This window comes from Macaca fascicularis, chromosome X (assembly GCF_037993035.2).
Source record: "Macaca fascicularis isolate 582-1 chromosome X, T2T-MFA8v1.1".
NCBI classification, from domain to species: domain Eukaryota; kingdom Metazoa; phylum Chordata; class Mammalia; order Primates; family Cercopithecidae; genus Macaca; species Macaca fascicularis.
Window position 1 is genome coordinate 90,797,608 of NC_088395.1, and position 20,821 is coordinate 90,818,428.

General features: G+C 34.4%; 1 protein-coding gene across 8 annotated transcripts in view; it reads right to left on the reverse strand.

The window, feature by feature from the left end:
• RPS6KA6 (ribosomal protein S6 kinase A6) overlaps nucleotides 1–20,821 on the reverse strand; it is a 137,041-nt gene that overhangs the window by 98,831 nt on the left and 17,389 nt on the right. For 6 of the 8 annotated variants that reach the window (XM_074029307.1, XM_005594038.5, XM_005594034.5 and 3 more), the window contains 2 exons: nucleotides 14,274–14,333; nucleotides 6,343–6,459 (listed from right to left, as the gene is read on the reverse strand). Coding sequence is in view for 5 of the 8 variants with exons in the window: in XM_005594038.5 (XP_005594095.1) it covers nucleotides 6,343–6,459; nucleotides 14,274–14,333 (177 nt within the window). In the remaining 3 variants the exon portion in view is untranslated. Of the gene's footprint in view, nucleotides 1–6,342; nucleotides 6,460–10,567; nucleotides 10,692–14,273; nucleotides 14,334–20,821 lie in introns of those variants that run through there. The other 2 variants (XM_074029308.1, XM_074029306.1) reach the window with 1 other exon arrangement.

The following is a 20,821-nucleotide window of genomic DNA, read 5'->3' on the forward strand; positions in this document are numbered from 1 at the left end:
TCAATTTGCTTTGCCCAGACTCATCAGAGCAATCACCATCTACAGCAACTATAGCCTTACAAAATGTATTTCTTAAACAATAGGACTTGAAAGTCAAAATTATTCTTTGTTCCATGAGTTGCAGAATGGATATTGTAATAGCAAGCATGAAAACAACATTAATCTCCTTGTACATCTCTATCAGGGCTCTTGGGTAACTAGGAGTATTGCCAATGAGCAGTAATATACTGAAAAATGTCTTTTTTTTTTTCCCTGAACAGTAGGTCTCAACAGTGGGTTTAAAATACTCAGCACACCATGCTATAAACAGATGTGCTGTCATTCAGGCTTTGTTGTTCTATTTATAGACAAAAGGCATAGTAGATTTAACATAATTTTTAAGGGCCCTAGAATTTTTGGAATGGCAAATGAGCACTGGCTTCAACTTAAAGGTTCCAGGATCACTAGCCTCTATCAAGAGAGGCAGCCTGTCCTTCGAAGCTATGAAGCTGGGCACTGACTTCGCTCTAGCTATGAAAGACTAGATGGCATCTTCTTCCAATAGAAGGCTGCTGCTTCTACAATTAAAACCTGTTGTTTAGTGTAACCACCTTTATCAATTATCTTAGCTAGATCTTCTGGCTAACCTGCTATAGCTTTTATATCAGCATCTGTAGCATTACCCTGAACTTTTATGTTACAAAAATGGCTTTTTTCCTTATCATGAGCCAACCCCTGCTAGCTTCAAACTTTTCTTGTGTAGCTTCCTCACCTCTCTCAGCCTTCACAGAATTGAAGAGAGCTAGGGAATTGCTCTAGACTAGGCTTTGGCTTGAGGGAGTGTTGTGGCTGGTTTGATCTTCTATTTAGACCACTAAAATTTTCTCCATATCAGTAATAAAGCTGTTTCATTTTCTTATTATTCATATGTTCGCTGGAGTAGCAATTTTAATTTCTTTCAAGAACATTCCCTTGCATTCACAACTTGGCTATCTGTTTGGCACAAGAACCTTAGCTTTTAGCCTATCTCAGATTTTGACATGCCTTCCTCACCAAGCTTAATAATTTGTAGCTGTTGATTTAAAGTAAGAAATGCAGAACACTTCCCTTCCCTTGAACACTCCAAGGCCACTGTAGAGTTACTATTTAGATCAATTTCAATATTCTTGTAGGTCAAAGAATAGAGGGGCCCAAGGAGACAGAGAGATGGGGAAACAGCTGGTCAGTAAAGCAGCCAGAACACACACACCGGTTATCAATGAAGCTCACTGTCTTATGTGTGTGTGGTTCACGGCACCCTGAAACAATGATAACACTAACATCAAAGATCACAGGTCACAAAGAACCATAACAGATGTAACAGTAAGGAAAACATTTAAAACACTGCAAGAATTACCAAAATATGAGACAGAGGCAGAAAGTGAGCATATGCTGGAGGAAAAATGGCACCCAAAGTCTTACTCAACACAGGGTTACCACAAACCTTCTATACACACACACACACATATATATACACACACACACACACACACACACATATATATTCACACACATACATAATATCTGTGAAGCACAATGAAGTGAAGGATATCTGTGAAGTGCAATGAAGTGAAGCATAATAAAAAGAAGTATAGCTGCATTAAGAAGATAACAACGTCAATGTGGCAAATAAACATCTGCCTAAATTCAATTATTTGCTGGAAAGCTCAGTTTCTACCATTGACAAAAAGAGTATCAGTTGTTTTTCTATGAACAGGCTCACTCCATTCATTTTTGAGAAAACACCTACCAAATAAGCATATTTAGGTAACCACAGTTTATTGTCGTTTCAAGGAAAAGTGGTGATCCATGAAAACAATGGTTGGTTCAGCTCACAACTCAAAAAGTTTGCACAAGTCCTCTGCCTTGAGACAATCATTCTATTTTGTTATGTGGCTAAAGGGCTTAACATGTACTTCTTATTTCATCACAGATTATTCAAAAAAAGGGTATTCAAGGACTGAGATTTAATAAATGTAATAACTGTTAATGTCTCATCAAGGACATTCTTAAACTGTATATGTAAGAAAATGAAGAATACAATGACTACTGGTACCATTTGAAGTCACTGCCTTGATTGGCCAACATGCCAGCAGTTGTACAAATAGTATCTTAGGATGATTGTGAAGTAGCTTTGACTTGAGGACTCCCTGAAAAGGTCCTGGGATTGTGCAGGGGTATGCAGACTAAAATTTCAGAACCACTCTTACAAAACATAGCCCTCAGTGGGACTGTAAAGAATGGAGTATGAAGAGTGAGAAGAGGCAAGCAAGGAAGAAAGAAAGAGATAGTCTAGTTTTTCTGAAGACATTGCTGCATTAAGGAGCCACTTTTTCCCCCTACTTCTTCTAACATTCACTAGTATCCCAATATGGCATTTAACAGGATGCATCATTCACAGTCTAGAGAAGTAACCTGTTTATCATCTGATCTGTTTTTTTTTTTTCCTCAGGTCTTATGAGTGACTTTCCTAGCGTGAGAAAATATCATATCTCACTGCCCCCTTCCCAAAATCAACTACAAAAGTAGTTCTTTTTCCACCCCATTCTTATCTATTGCCTAACATTTCTCAACCTTCCCAAGGCTATGTTTATTGATCTTTACTATTATAATGTCTTTTTTGTCATCTGAAATTCTCCCTCCTCCTTCCACCTCACTTTCTTCAGGTTCTGCACCATTCCAAAAGCTTAACAGTAGTAACAATCTAATTTGAAATAAGGTGATATTATACTTATCAGTGATCTATTTCTTTTTTCCTAAGATAAATCATCCTTGAAAAAATCCTTAACCTGGTATAATAAAGTTGTGTTATATCACCTTATCTTCCCATATATGTACTCATTAGTTATTCAATCAACAAATTAACACTCATTAAGCACATATTCTGTATCAGACACTGTGCTGCACACTGGGGGATACAGAAATAAACTGTGAACTTGGGGACAGAGAAATTTGTCAGAAACATCATGTCCTTTAAAGAAACAAATACAAGTATGCTACAGGCTAAATTATGTCCCCTCAAAGTTGATATGTTAAAGTCCTAACTCCCAGTACCTCAGAACATGACTGTATTTGGGGATACGGTGCTTAAAGAAATAATTAAAGTAAAAAAGTTGTTGCATGGCTTCAAACTACTGTACCTAAAACCGTATCTATATTGATAAAAGAGGCTTCTTTTCAGTCACCCTAATCCAATCATGGGATATTGTCCAGAAGAATGGGTGAGTTACTCCAATGTACTTTTCTCTCAATCACACGGACGTTTATATTTTCCTATAAGAATATTCAGTAATTGTAGTGAACTAGAAGATCACACATATTTAAATGCTGATTGAAGAGAAAGAACCAACTTCAGGAAATTTTAAGATGTAAGCAAATGTTTTTAAAAACTATCACTTGAGAGTCGATCACTTATTTAAGAGTACAAGTATTCAATATTTTCAAAAATTCATTTTTAAGTGTAGTTAAAGTCTTTACTATCACAAAAGCAAATTTTTTTTAATAATCCACAAATGTTAAAATGTATGTTTTGTATAAATATTATTTGGCACATGATATATAACGATGACTAATCAGACAATTTCAAAGGTATTTTCATGTGTTTGTGTTTTAAAATAATTAATGTAAGTTGTTTAGTATACCTTTCAACCCATACATTAATGATCATTAATAGCATTATACTTGGTGTGCTTAGGACGGAATATTACATGCACCTTTCATGGTAATAATGCATGCTTCCTTAAATTACAATTTTAAGTTGACTTTAGCAGGGTTCCCCCACTGTTAAATAGACAATAAAAGCATTTAATGTTTTAAGGCTTTATATGGGCTAAAATCCCATTTACTGCATTTTAACAACAGAACTTTTGAAGAAAAACTTAAGACTCTGCAGCTCAGAGTCTCTTGGAATTGCTCCTACACTTATCTGATTCACGGTCTTGGCCAAATTCCTGAATAGGTTCAGCATATAACAAGTCACACCTACACAATGCCTACGCAAATGATGTAACACTGACAAGCAAGTATGTTCACATCCTAGGGAGAAAAAAAGCCACCTCCTTAATATTTCTTTGGTTGATTAACTACATAAAGATCACTATTTTGTATTTTAATATTAGGAATTAAAAGGTTTCAATGATACTCTTCTTAAAACTAAATCCCAGCACAGACACAGCTGAGATTTCCCTGAATTTAAGGACTACATTGACAACTTTTCAGCATGTTGCTATATTTAACATGAAGATGTTACTGAATATATTTCATTATGTTATACAGTATTTTCTTTACGAAAACCCATGAGAGAAATTTCTCTGGTCTGTTTAATCTGTTTCCACCTTTAAAATACTGTCAATTATAATACACTCAAATATATTAGCTTCTTTATAATGGCTGCTGGAAAACTTAAGTCTTAATTTTTGACCTACTAGAAAAAGACTTACAGACCCTTATGTCATGCTTTTGTGAACAGAGTGTACTCCTGGCTTCATCTAATCTTTCCTGCTCTGCGTTTTCTGTTTCCATCATCTTCACTACTTATTTTTAATTTTATTTAGTATTCATCTATGAAAGCCTTAAATCCTTTCTGGAACAAAGCTGGAGATAAACAAAAGCATGTATGAGTAAATACATACACCAAAAGACAAAGTAGGTAATTTTAATAGCTTGAAATGTTTGCCTGGTGATATTTTATTTAAGTGAAATATTTAAGCATTTATACATCTGGAATATAAAACAACTTCATCTCTGTTCTTCTAAAATTAACACCATAAAAATAGCTATAAAGTGCAAAATAGTTAAAAGAATATTGCACTTTTAGAAACTCTAAAATAAAATTGTATATAATATACATGCCTACTCTAGAGATCAGTTCTACAAACACTCCCCACCGACATCATGATCACCACCACCACCACCACCACCAATCTATTAACAGTTCCTTCTAGTTTTTCTCTCCTCAGAACACTGTTCAAGTCCCATCTCCTTGTCTTATATATCTCCTGTACCAATTCACTGCCAAGCCATAATTCATCTCAGTTTGTCCTTTTTGTGCCCTAAAAATGTTTCTTTATATTTCACTTTATATTCTATAATGCATAAATATTAGGTTTCTTTAAGACGACATCTATTTTATAGTCACTAATACTGCTTATACAACTGTTGGTGAACACACCGAGCATTCAATAAATGTCTTTCCTTGGGAGGCTAAAGTGGCAAGATCACTTAAGGCTAGGAGTTCAAGACCAGCCTGAGCAACACAGCAAAACCTTGTGTCCAGATTTTTTTTTTAATTAGCTGGGTGTGGTGGTGCATGCCTGTAGGAACAGCTCCTTGGGAAGCTGGGGATGGAGGATCACTTGAGCCCAGGAGTTCAAGGCTATCGTGAACTACAATCATGCCACTGCACTACAGCCTGGCTGACAGAGCAAGACCCCATCTCTAAAACCCAATAAAATAATAAAATAAAAATGTATTTATTTTAAAATGTTCCAGAGCACTATAAATAATCTATGTTCAACTGCCTTATTTTCCCCCTTTAAAACTAAATCTCAGCCACTTGAAATTAGTAGTTTCTCTTCATCTTTCTCCCCTTAAATTGTGGTTGGTGCTGTTTTTCTCAAGGCTGTTACTATGTGTATGTAATATTTTTCATGTATTAGATGTTAGGTATATAAAGGTTAGGAACCAGACCTATACACTTCTTTTCTAAAACCATGTTATTAAGTGATTAATAAACAACTTTAGTAATGACTATAATAGTTAATCTTACCCAATTTTGCTTTCTGCCTTGAAATGTAAGCTCTCTGAAGACTTAAATTTGACACAAACCACATATCACCCAGTAACTACCCTCGTTCTACTTTACACACCCTTGTTCTACTTTATTTTAACAGATGATAGACAAATTCATACATGAATTAAGATATAAATTCTGATTTCTGTGACACAGCTAAGAAATGTAGATTAAATTACCAGGAGAGAACAAGCTGTATTCATGCCAGCATGTGAGCAAGGAGAAAGGAATACCATTTTTTACAAAAATCAAGCTACTTTGATTTAGGCAGCTAATAGAGTATGCTATATTTTTCCCTAGAAAAATCAGTAAGCCTAGGGAATTGGAAAACCTTGATTGTTATAGAGAAGTACAAAGAAATGGTAATAAAAGTACAACAGAAATGAAAGGAATAAAATTAAAGAATTACCTTTGTGTGCATCCTTTCAGAAGTTTAGAAACAAATCATTAATCAGATTTCTACGTGTGTGTTCACTTTTTTTTCGCTAAATGTTTAGAAGAGAAACAAATGGGGAAAAAAAAGTATTCATTACCTTTCCAAATGACCCCTGACCAAGAACCTTGAGCAACTCAAACTGTGCAGGATCTGCTTTCTCATAGCCTTCTTTAACATGATGAGTAATAGGGATTTCTTTAACAACTCCTTCATCCTGTAAAAAGAAATCCAAACAATATTTGAATCCATTTTCAACATCTTCTGATTAGTTCCATTTAAAATCAGAAGTCATAATAGGAATAATATACCCAACTTCCTCAATGTAGCAGAGAGTTTTATGGGCTACCAGTATCCTTATTTCCTTGTTTTCTAACACATACAGCACATACAGATGCACTACCACCACCTTCCCTACTACATAATTTCATGTAAATAAAATGTAAAAAGAAATCTATGCTTCAGCTTTCCCTTCCAGCTTGGAAGCAATAAAATAAAATTATTAACAACAGTCTCAAGACCCTTCACTGGACTGTGACTAATGAGGTAGAGGCAGGAAAAGTCAAGAAAAAACCTTGTAAATTGTGGGGCATGACCAAAAAACGTGACCTCAAGAGCTCCTTTAAATAGTATTTCACTATACTATTTTAAATGTTTAAATGGTCAACTAACCACATCAATGAAAAAGAACCTGGCATAGACCAACAAAATCTGCACAGCCCAAACAAATATTTCCAGGCTATGTCCCGTTTACTGAAATTTTATATATAAATTATATGCCAGATTTCGTACCACCTGGGTGAAGCAGAAAGGATGCCACCCAGTGAGTGGTTCTTCCCCTTGATGCAGGACTCCACTCAGCTGTGATGACTACATTCAAGTGAGCTGTAATTAATTCCAGTCCCTAGAGAAGCACAATAGCTAAGATGACAGATGTATATCACAAAATAACAGAGTTGGAAGGGATATCTTATCCAACTCTCTGACTGTATAAAGAAGAAAACTAAGACTCACAGAATTTAAGTTTACATGACTACTTAATCACAATGTCTATAAATCTTGGTAGCATTCCATTAGAGCATACTAATTTTAGCCTGGATGCCAACAATGTTCTCAATCTATTCACTCTTCAATTAACTGATTAGTCAATGGTGATTGTAGCCAAAGTGAACAAGAGCATGGTCCCAAATGAGCGAGACTTCATGGCAGCTAAAATAAGGTCCATGGAATATAGGTAGTCAGACATTCACTATCTCAAGAGGGGTACCTAGGCAAAGAAATTTTAATTGTAGGTGTCAGGAACCACTAGCAAATCAACAAGAAATGACGAATAACTGATTCTGAGAGTTTATCATGTGTTTCTGACACATCAAAATAGTATTCCACCAGACCCTTTTAAATAGTGATGGCAATTTATAAATGTTTTCTGAAAACAAAAATTAAATTAAAATCAATCTGCTATGGAAGTGAATTTCCCTGTTTGAAAGGGTCCCTGTTTTAAAAAGTCAACAACTTTTTTTAATGCAAATATATGTGCTTTCTAGCTGACATCTGCGGACTATATTAAAGTATAATATACCTGTATGTGCCTATAAGCTAAGAAACCTTAGCTAAATCACAAACCACTCTCTCCTTCAGTTTTCTCACATGACAAAGGGGTTTTGTTACATGGGTCTCTAAGGTCCCCTCAATGTCTGTGACTCTATATTGAACACAATATAATATTTTTTATGTTCAAGAAGGTACTTCAGGTCCCTGCTTATGTTTAGATTATCACTATAAGCATGGATCATAATGGCATCAGTTTTTTTATAAGTGTTCAGAGTTAGGAAACGAATTGTACTCTAGTTAGTTTCACCAAACCTAAGCAGGTTTTCCAAATGAAAATGTTTGTCCAATGCCCTTTTACCTTTTATTAATAATCCACACATGCCCATTCTCTAAAATGCAACGTCTTTCAATTTTCAGCAGCAGTACCCTAAAAAGTTCCCAATATGAAAATGCAACTAGATGAGAAAAATCACTTTTCCCAGGAGACAGCCAACATAAAATGTTACACTGTATCCTAACAACTAATTACTGTGTCTTTCTTTCCCACTGGACTATGGGCTTCTTAAATTCAGGTATTATACCACATTGATCTCTTTATTCCTAATGCTTAGCACAATACTTTTTTGATCTCATGAGAGCAGAGAAAGACAAAGAAATCTGCTCAACGTTATAAAAGAAACAGGAAAAAATACATACTTTTTAAAAGGAAGATAGTGTTTACCACCAACAAATAGGGCAACTGTGAGATGATGGATGTTAATTTGCTTAACAATAATAATAATTTTACAATGTATGTGAAAACACCCCATTGTACACCTTAAATATATACAATAGAAAAGAAAGATTTTAAAGTTAAAATTAATAAGAAATCTCAAAATTATTCTTAAATACAGTCTACAAAACAAAATATATATATACCCACAATTTCTTTTTTTAAATATATAAAGGAAACAAGGAAACAGGAGATTCTGGCTAATGAAATTGTGTCAGCTTTGAATATAACTAACTTTGTGATAACGATATTTCTAAATAAAATAAGCAAATCTTCCCATACACTGTGAAGAATATAAACTTTTTCCATATTATCCACTGTCAGTATTTTTATTACACTGTGCTGAGTATGTGTTGTACTCAACACAAATAAAGGATACAATAACCCCTGAATATTAACTTAATGCTTGGCCATTTGCCTTTTTAAATAAAGACATATGTTCCTAGGACAACAACTACTACATATTATATCCCTGAATTATGACTACTGTGCCTTCACACAGACAATTTGTAATGCCCTGGTTGCCCATAAGAATCACCTGTAGCAGAAATATTTATTTACTACACTTGTTTGGGTCCCACCCTCAGAGATTGTGGTTCAGTAGAACTATAGGAGGACGTAAGCATGTGTATTTTTTAAGCCTCCCAAGTTGATTCAGACACATGGCCAGGATTGAAAAACAATATTTGGGTGCTTCTAAGATTCATAGTTATATAGATATATAATAGATATACACACAAATACATACACATATGTGCATACATGTGTGCACACACACATATACACATATGTGTATGTGTTTATATATAGTGACTTATTACTTTTATCATTTCTATGCCAATAGCTCTTTTTTACTCTCAAAGTATGTGATACCCTCCTGTGTCGCCATTTCCAATACTTATTCTGTCTTACTCCATCTGCTCCCTGCCCCATTCTTGTCTATTGCCTAAAATTTCTCAGCCATCCCGAGGCTATGTTTATTGATTTTTTACTATTATAATGTCCTTTTTTGTCAACTGAAACTCTCTTTCTTCCCTCCACCTCCCTTTCTTCAGGTTCTGCACCATTCCAAAAGCTTGACAGTAACAACAATCTAGCCTGAAATAGGTGGTAATGTACTTACAAGTTATTTATTTCTTTTTTCCTAAGAATAAATCATCCTTGAAAAATCTCCCTATCCTGATATGATAAAGTTGTGCTATATCACCTTATCTTCCCATATATACACTCTTATTATTCACCCAGCAAATCAACATTCGTTAAGCACATATCCTATTATCAGACACTGTGCTGCACACTGGGGATACAGAAATAAACTGTGAATTTGAGGACAGACAACTTTGTCAGAAACATCACATCCATCAAAGAAACAAAAAGCTACAAGTATGCTATGGGCTAAATTATGTCCCCTAAAAGTTAATATATTAAAGTCCTAACTCCCAATACCTCAGAACATGACTGTATTTAGGGATAGGACCCTTAAGGAAGTAATTAAGGTAAAATGAGGCCATATGGGTGGGTTCTAATCCAATATGACTGACATCCTTATAAGAGGAGGAAATCAGAATACCTACACCCACAGAGGAATGACCACGTAAAGGCACAGGGAGAAGACTCATCTATAAGCTAAGGAGAGACGATTCAGAAAAACCAACCCCGCCAACACCTTGATCTCAATCTTACAGAATGCAGCATCTTGGGAAAATAAATTTCTGCTGTTAAAGCCACCCATCTGTGGTTATTTGGTTAGGGTAGCCCTAGCAAACCTACACACGGTACATAATCTTAGTTGATCTTTGAAAACAATGTTGCTACTGTGAAATGAAGATTTAATAATCTCCAAATAAGGACCCCTAGTCTTTCTATATCAAATAACAAATCTGAATCTGAGGCCAGGAAGACTATGAATTAGGTTTTATTATTTTTTCGCAACCATAAAGTAATCAGTGATATATAGAAGAAGTATGAAGGCTCAACCACAACCAAAATAGTATGCTCTGACCTCTATAATCTGTGATCATCTTTTTAATCCAGAGGGCCAACAGTGCTGTAACACTGGGAAAACACACTGTTAAAGTACAAAATGAACTGTCAAATCTACTATTGCTCCATTCATTTGATAACTGATTGGTTTAGGAAGATGAAATCACCTGTTAATTGAAAAGAGAAAAAGCTGATGACAACCTAATAGCAATACACTATAGCTCAATTACAACAGTTTTCATATGACTGTGGAACTAACCTCCAGAAAACAAATCAAAACAAAAGAAGTATTTTTAAAGCCTGAACTTGTTCATTCTTATTTAATAATAAAACATTCATCTATTCAAACATCTGCTTTATTTGTAGGTACACAGGCCAGTTTGCTGAAAAGATCACCCTAAAAATCCAAGAATCATTTAGTTGTGGATTTGTTGAAACATATATGCAAAGACCCAGAAGAGCAGCTTGATATACCCTTCTCATTCACTGAATAATATCGGGTCAGTGAAAACCATGTCAAATATTAGCAAACTTTGAAAGAAAGCTAAGGGTAATATCAATATAAATGCCAAAATGCCACCAGGGTGAACTAAGCACATCAAAATTATGTACACAATGGAAGGTATCTGCAGAAGACTTAGGTTTGTAAAAGTTTGCATTGATGACTGAAAACCAAAGAATGCTGGCAAACTAGTTCCCACTTGGTTTGGTTTATTCTACTTACGACGGTCAGCTCCTTAGTTCCCTCATCTACAAATTGGCAATAATACCTACTCTACTTCAGATCTCAGTCATACGGATCAACTGAGAACTCTGAAACCCACAAAACATCCATAAAAATTGAAGTTACTGAACTTATTTGTACAGATGTTCCTGGACTTATGACAGTGTTGTCCCAATAAACCTATTGTAAGTTGAAAATGCACTTTCAGCTTACAGTGAGTTTATCCAAACATAATCCTATTTTAAGTTGAGGAACATAATGAATATCACTTTTGCATCACTATAAAGTTGAAACTCATAAGTTGAACCATCCTGAGTCAGAGACCCTCTGTACCACTTATCTTTGCATACCTGATGGTGCAGCATAACTCCACTTTATAGTGGCTAACCAACATTTTTTAGTTGAACAATAATTATTCATCTGAGAGTTTTGCATACCTATAGGACAAAGGTTCCACTTTTTTAAGTAACTGAATAGAAATTAGAAGTAAACACCAGCATTGCAAGAGAAAAAATACTGAAGCATAGTAAGGCTAAATGTGCATCAGAATAGAAAGACAAATAGAGGAAAAAAATATACACCATACAGGAAGCAGGCATTCTCAGCTTGAAATAGTTCCTACCCGTGGTTCCACTGAGTCTAAGTAAAACACACTTGTAAAAAAGTATTTTTGAAATAATTCTTAAGAGATATATGTCAAGAATAGTTTTTAAAATAAGAAATTCACGGCTTAAAACTATCAGGATATCAGATTTGTTTTTCAAAATATACATTTTCAGATAACTATGACACTTATATCTATGCATAATAAAACTATAAATCACTTTAGAGACTAAACATGTTGCTGACCTTGCACTAATGTAATCAACAAAGAATCTAATTGCTAACTGAATCTTCTTTGAAATTTTAAAGATACTGATAGCATTAAAAATATGTATTTTATTTCAGGAAAAACAGATACTGGGTAGAGTTTAAAAAAAATACAAATGGATCATAAACTACCAAATATAAGACAGCTATGCTTATTTTGACAACAAATAAAAAATTAACTCATGTCAGCCAACTACTAAAGGACACAAATCATAACATACTTTTTCTAACCTTGACATTGAAAGAAGCAGGAGACTAGGTGGTGAAATGTGGTATTAGATATAGTTTACCAGCGGCCTGTTACCAAATACCATCACAGAGCAGTCTCTACAATCCTACACTATTTTAAAATGGTTAAAAAAAAAAAAAAAAAAAAAAAAAAGGCCAACCACAAAAAAAAAAAAACACGGCAATCACGAAGAAAAAAAAAATCCTAGCTATATATTTAAAAATTTTAAGGGATAAATATATATGGTGTTTTTAATCACTCATATAGTTTTATCAACACAAATTGAGTACTTTAACCATCACACACCCAAAGTACATGGTTTCAAGTCCAGATAACTCAGGCCACAAACTAAATCAAATCCTTGGAAGTGATTCTAGGTCCTTTACTCTCCAAAATTTCACACTCTACCTTTTAGCCACTGAAGTTGATTGCATAAGGTAGATCATATAAGTAACTAGCACTGTATACTTTTACTGCCTTTCCACTGAAAACTGAATTTCCTGACTTATCTTCTGTTAAAATTATAAAGGTAAATATTTGCCAATCATCCTGTGTATGTGTCCTTGAGTTTATGCACCACACACACTGTTCCCCTGTGGTGTGAGGCATGATGTCCTTGTGAATTTATTAATGCTAAAATATAATAAGCAGCCTTCTCCACTGTCTTTAATAGTTCCTTATACTCCTTTATCTTTTATAAACTGGCAACATTAATATTACTATGCCTATTAGTCCGTATGATCTGTAGACAAATCTCTAGATAATGGTTTTGATAGTTTACATTTAATTATACTCAAAATTACAATATATTATTAATATTAAGTAAAATGCAAAAGCTACAAAGACAACATTGCATCTCTCATCTTGTCAATCAAAATTAAAAGTGTTGTTACATGGTTACTATCTGCAGAAATAGTTACATAGAACATTTCAAAGGATAGTTTTAGACAAACCCAATTTAAATCCTTCTGCTGGTTTCTACTGAGCTAATTCCAATTATGAACAAGTTTTGGTGGAGGGGTCATCAAAGTTGATTTCATCCACAACTAAACAAAAAAAGGATAATGTTCTCCTTATCTTCTACTTCTTCGGGTCTACACAACATATCTGACCAAAAAGGAAGCACACTGCCCTAAGTCTTGATTCCGCTACTAGCTAGTTTTATCACCTAGTATAAATCACAGACTCTCCAGGTTTCATACAATGAAGTATTACATAATATCTCTGAGGTTCTTCCCAGCTTAAAAAATCTGTAACTCTATGAAACTATCTATAGAAATAACAACCATGAAATAACAACACAAATGGAGATGCTGATTTAGTCAGACTCTCCCTAAAAGTCTTAAGAATACTCTCTGTAAAACTAGATCTTGTAAAATAAGACTCTAGTATATAGGCATTACATAGAATGGTCCAATGGCTAAGCAGTCTTTAAAACTAGTTAGAAACTTCTGAAATAATTTACATGTAATCCTTTCTAAAAGCCAGGAAATGGATTTTAAATGATTTCAAGTTATGCTTATATAGTTCAGTATTTCCAAGTCAGATATCCTTTCTACCCTGAGGTTGAAGATAATCTTCTCAAAGGATTCTATATTTAAGTATAATAATTCAGTTACTCATACACTGGCAAGTGAAAATTTTATCCATTACACTTAAAAATTCAATAGCATGTAAATTATGTCTCAATAAAGCTGTTTATTTTAAAAAATGCATGCATAAGTATTTCTGTCAGGAAAACCTGTCCTATATTTTAAACTGCAGTTGAGTTATTAATAATTCCATTTGCCTATTACCAACTTACCTGAATATGTTTGTTTGATAGGAGCTTTTCTCCTTTCCCTTTATTCTTTTTCCTTATATGCTAAAAATGAGGCTTAATAAATTAACATAAATACTTACATGACAAGAATCTGCTTCTCCCTCTTCCATTGGCTCATCAACCATTTTAAGACCATTTACCTGAAAAACATTGTTCAAAAATTGAGGTTCAAGAGTATTAAAACAAGAGTGATAACTAAGAAAAATATAACCCTAGGCATTTCCTTCCACAATCTAACAAGATCCACACTTACTGAAAAACAAAAGGACAAAGGACACATAGAAGTACTTAGAAAAGGAACACTATTAACATGGTTCCCAGGTTCTCCTTGAGAAACTTTGATTTTCAGAGCTTTATGCTTAATTTCATATTGTTTACAGATCTGCAATAACAGATAACTATACACTAAGTATATAACCTATGTACTTTCATTAAATTGTCCCCAACCAAGTATTTATGAAAGGAAAAAAAAGCCACAGAAATCTACCTACCATGGGGGTATATTCAAAGCAAATTATAATAAGAAGAGTTATATATAATTGCACTGTTGTGAATTCCTCTTTCATTCAGTTAATTAAACATCATAAGATACTATAAAGAAGAAAGAATAAACTATAGGAGAAAGATATAAGTAATCATGGAAACAAAATAATTCAACATGCAGAGCTCAGTAGGTAATACTACTCACTTTTTAACCACTAATTCAAGAAACAGTAGAGGACTTAGATCAAGGTTCTACAAACTATAACCCACGAGCTAAATCTGACCTCCTGTCCGTTTCTGTAAAACTTTTACTAGAACACAGCCAGACCCATTTTTTCCATCTTATCTATGGCTGCTTTTGCACTACAACAGCAGAGTTGACAAGTTGTGACAGAGACCCTATGCCTGCAAAGCTTAAAATATTTCCTATCTGCACCCTTACAATCTGCCAAACACTGACCTGAGATGTTTGAAAATTAGGTAACAGGAAGACGACCTAGATAAAAAGGATTTTTACCACTGCCTATTTGTAAGTCAACAGAAAAAAAAATTAAAAAGTAAATTAGAGTTTCTTGTGACAGTCAAAATGAAATAAGCTCATAAGCCTATCTCTCCCCTGATTATAAACTAAAATCCTTATATAGAATACAAAAAGAAACTACCTAAGAATTCCTAAAATGAAACAATAACAAATTAATTAGGGAAAATCAAAATTTGAAAACTAACTCTGATGAATTCTAGGTTTATTTTCCACCTTTATCTCCTGAATTTGACCCGAGGAGAGAATAAGTCACAAGATTACACAGTAGACATCAACAAAAATTCCAAGGAAAATCCCATTTTCTATACAAAGGACCAGGAAAAGACGTACTTTTGAGCCTGTAAACATAAGGAGAATCCAGGATTCTCCATGTACACACTTTCTCTTTTTTGATGCTGAGCCCAACTCCAAGGCAAGCCCTGATCAACAGAAAATCCATCTTTTTGGCCAGAGGAAGCAGGAAAAGAGGTCCCTATTATAAGAAAAATGTGAGGGTAATCCCTGTTAATTTTTTTTTTCACTCTCTTCTTTACTTCATCCAAAAGGCAGCTCCAATAGTGTAAAGTTATATTACAGCATAAAAGGCTAAGACTCTGAGAGAAACTCATATTTCTGGCCAGCAGAACAGAATAAAGGGCCCATGGGAATTGAAGAATCTGAAAGAAATCAGAGACGACAGAATGAAGACAGCAGATCCCTAATTCTGTGTATGAACCAACACAAGTCCTGGTCACAACAACAAACTGTATGTGTGCAGAAAAGCCTAAAGAAACATAACAAAGTCTTTGAGTACTGAACTACAATACCGATAATTGCTCGTCTCAGACTAACCACTGAATTAGCACATCCAATGAGTGGCACATGCAGAGTGCTGACCCAAACTCTCCGAAAACTGAATTAACATTGGAACCATTATCCAGAGAGGACAAGACATAACTTTGGAGTCAACCTAACTAGGTAGACTGCCTGCTGAAACAAACAAACAAATCATCAACAAGTATCAACTCCAAGATGGCTCCAAAGTTGAACTATCTGACAAGAATCTTAAAGCAGCTATTATAACTATGCTTTTCTGGATAAAAATAAACACACCTGAATGAAATGATAAAAGGTTCTCAGCAGAGAAATAAAAACTATAAAAAAAAGTAATTCTAGAACTAAAAATCATAATATATGAAAAATTTTAAAAATAATGGATAGGCTCAATAAAAGAATGGAGGTGGCTGAGGAAATAAAGTTTAAGACAGATTAACAGATGTCATCCAATATGAAGACAGTGAAAATGATGAAAAATAAACAGAGCCTCAGAGACATATGAAACACTATCAGACATTCTAAAATCCATGTCATTAACATCCCATAAAATAACAGAGTAATACTGAAAAAATCACTTAACAAAATAAAGCCAATCCCATTCATATGAAATAATGAAAACAGGGAAATGTATAGAGACAGAACGCAGACTAATGTTTGGTTAGGGGTGAGGTATGTGGAGACACAGGTCATAGCTAAAGGGTACAATGTTCCTTTTTGATGTGATGAACTTTTAAAATTCACTGTTGTGATAGTTGTATATATTTGTGAATATAATAAAAAGTATTGGACTGTATATTTTAAATGAGTGAATTATATGCTATGTGAATTTTATCTCACTAAAGCTGTATTTTCAAGAAAAATAATGGCTGAACATTTTCCAAATTTGGAAAAAAAAATACAGTTTCAAGAAGGTCAGTAAACCCCAAACAGAATAAAATTAAAGAAATCCACCCCAAGACACGTCTTAAGTAAACTACTTTAAACCAAAGGAAAAATTGGTAAAAAATATTGAAAGGAGTGAGAGAAAAACCACACATTACACAAAGGGGAACACCAAACTGAAAGACTGCAGATTTCTCATAAGAAATCATGGAGACCAGAAAACAGAGAACATTAACCTGAAATCATTGGAAACATATTAAGACACAAATCTGTACATACATTTTTACAGCAGGTTTATCATTGTCATAAATCAGAAACAATCAAGATGGTCTTCAACTGATGAGTGGATAAATAGAATACTACTTTTTACTCATCAATAAAAAGAAGAGAACTGTTGATACTTGTAACAACATCGATGAATCTTAAAAGCATTTCTGCTAACTGAAAGAAGACAAATCCAAAAGGCTAAATATTATATGACTTCATGTATAAGATACTTTGAATAAAGCAAAACTGTAGGGAAAGAATTAAGATAATTGGTTCAACTGGTTGGGGGTAAAGGAAGATATCACTCAGCAATTAAAAAGAATAATATATTGATACATTCAACAACATGGATGAATCCCAAACACATTGTAAAGAAAAGGAGCAAGATTCAAAAGGCTACATTCTGTAGGATTCCATTTATATGTTATTCTGGAAAAGGTAAAACTAAAAGGAAAGGAGAAGAAATTAGTGGGTGCAAGGAGTTAGGGATAGGGGAGAGGCTGACTACAAAGAGGCATCACATGGGAAGAGTGTGTGTATGTGTGTGTGTGTGCTGGGGAGGGTGGGTTATCGAACTACTCTTTATCTGGATTGTGGTGATGGTTACACAACTCTATACATTTTTTAATCTCAGAACTCTACATAAAAAAGAGCGAATTTTACTATATGAAAAATTAGAAACCAATTTATTAAAAAGTAAATTAGCATTATTTACTCAACTAGCATCTTTATTCTAAAAAAATCTCATTGAAAACCAGCAATGGTCAATAAAGTCAGTAATGGTGTCTACTTTGCTAACAGATCCATCAGTCATTATCTTATTTGATCTCTCTGCAGCATGTCACAGGTGACCACTCTCCTATTTGAGTCTTTAGCTTCTGTAACACCATACACTCATTTTATTTTACTCCAATTTCCTTTGCTGCTTTTTGTCAATACCCTGGAAACACTGTAATTCCTCAGGAAATGGACTAGGATCACCTTCGCATCCCACTCCACATTCTTTGCCCAGGCAGCTAATTTACTAACATGATTCACGTTTACTCAGTGACTAACTCTCAGTTCCTGATCCATATATCCAACTGCATATTTGACATTTCCACATGTTTATCTCAGATGTCTCTCAAAAATAACCAATACAAAAAGGAATTCTTGACCCCTGCATCATATCTGCTCTTTCTTCAGGGTTTCCCATTTCATTAAATGATAACACCATCTACCACCTTAGCTCAACAAAACAGATTATGTGAGATTTAAAAAAAAAAAAAAAAACTGTGACAGATTCATCGTAAGCATATAGAAAGAAGAGCATTCAGAAAAACAGTGCAGAAATCAATATTAAGACAGAATTGTGATAATTAAATTTTTGCCATAAAATGATTTTCAGAATTATCCATAGAAAAAAGGATTATGCATAGAAAGAGGATTATCCATAAAAAAAGAAAAATATTGCTTTCCTCTGTTACCTTAGTTACTGGTTACTTCCTATTCATACCATCTTATGACTAATTTATCATGAAGCTGTGGGTCTGAAGGAACTAGAAATAAAATGAATGTGAATGAGTCAAGAAGATCACTCTATCCTGGAAATTATTTCAGTCAGAAATGGCCTTTAGAAACAGAACACTCCATTACTCCCATCTCATCTACCCTCAAGGTACCAGGTTTTCAGTATAAGAACATTCATCCTACGGAGAACCACACTGGATATTCATTGATATTTACTAAAATTTAAATCATTTTCATCCACATAAAAACAAAAATAATTTCTGAATTCTCTGGGACAATAAATCTTTATTTCAAAAATAAAATTTGTAATTTAAAAAGATAAGCAGACATGCTGCTTTCCCCTTTGGTGCCAAATGGTAAGAAAAAAAAATCTACATATGATTCTGGAATGTTTACCAGCAATAATAAAGGTAGTAATAGTTTACTCACATATTTCAAAATCTGAGTGAACAGACTCTCATACCAGGGCTTAGAGAATAATACTTTAAATATTATTTTCACATTTTATCAGAAAAGACTTAAATCACTTCCAAGTATGCTGGACAAACAGAAATACTAAACTGAGTTGCTGTACTCATCTGATCTCAGAAAATCGCATAGCAGTTCGAATCTATTGCTTTCTTACTACTATTGATCAAAGCAACTCATCAAGGAAAACTGAACTGAGAAATTAAAAAAAAAAAATCCCTTTCAGATCCTTGGAATTGGAGGTGGTATGGGATAGTGAACATATGAATACATATAGTTTAGTAAAAGAGTTTACTGTTATCTATGATACATAAACCTGTTCCTTAGTGTTACACAAAAGGAGGAATTTAACAGAGCTAATAGCTTGGTGCTGGAAGATATATTGAAACTTAGAAGTAGGTCCACATCTAACAAGAATAAAATCTACTTTTTCCTTATTTGTGTGCACCTCTGAAGAATAAAGTGGAGAGGTACACCTTTCTGAAGAAGATAGTAGAGAGATACACAAATAAGAACTAGACAGAAAGCGAGAATAAATATAGGTGATGTAAATGATTAACAAAACATACACAGGACAGCAGTTTCCACAATACATTTGACCGGATTATATATTTTCAGGTATTCTCCAGGATCTCCAAAATCAACCTATTAAAAAAAAATATTGGCCAGGCACAGTGGCTCATGCCTGTAATCCCAGCACTTTGGGAGACTAAGGCAGGTGGATCACCTGAAATGAGGAGTTCGAGATCAGCCCAGCCAACATGGTGAAACCCATCTCTACTAAAAATATAAAAATTTAGCTGTACGCAATGGCACACGCCTGTAATCCCAGTTACATGGGAGACTGAGGCACAACTGCTTGAACCCAGGAGGTGGAGGTTTCAGTGAGCCGAGATCGTGCCACAACACTCCAGCTTGGATGGCACAGTGAGAATCCTTCTAAAAACAAAAAACAAAAACAGCAACAAAAAAAACACCACTATAGTTATTTAGTACCTAATGTTAAAAATATACTTAAGAAGGTGACATTCTAAAGAAAATGTATCTCTCAAATAAGCTTTACATTTACATATTAGTCACTGATAGCTTTTGTAAAGAAGAGTTCTTCTATTCAATTTTTTCACTTTATTTAAATAACATAAGTAAATTAGAGCTAAACATAAAGGTGGGTCCATATCTACCTAAAATAAAGATCTGGCTGGGCATAGTGGCTCACGTCTGTAATCCCAACACTTTGGGGGGCCGAGGCAGGTGGATCACCTGAGGTCAGGAGTTCAAGACCAACCTGGCCAACATAGTGAAACCCCATCTCTACTAAAAATGCAAAAATTAGCCAGGTGTGGCAGTGTGCACTTGTAATCCCAGCTACTGGGGAGGCTAAGGCAGGAGAATAGGAGAATTGCTTGAACCCGGGAGGTGGAGGTTGCAGTGAGCCAAGATCACGCCACTGCATTCCAACCTGGGCAACAGAGTGAGACTCCAGCTCAAAGGCTTAAAAAAAAAAAAAAAAACTATGCCTGTATATTAAGCCCAGGACAAAATAAAACACAGAAAGAAAGCTACCAATTGAGCAATGTGCTGGACACTCTAAGATGGGTCCCCATGATCCTCACCTCTTGCTGTTTACGCCCTTCTATAATCCCCATCCCCTTGAATGTGAAC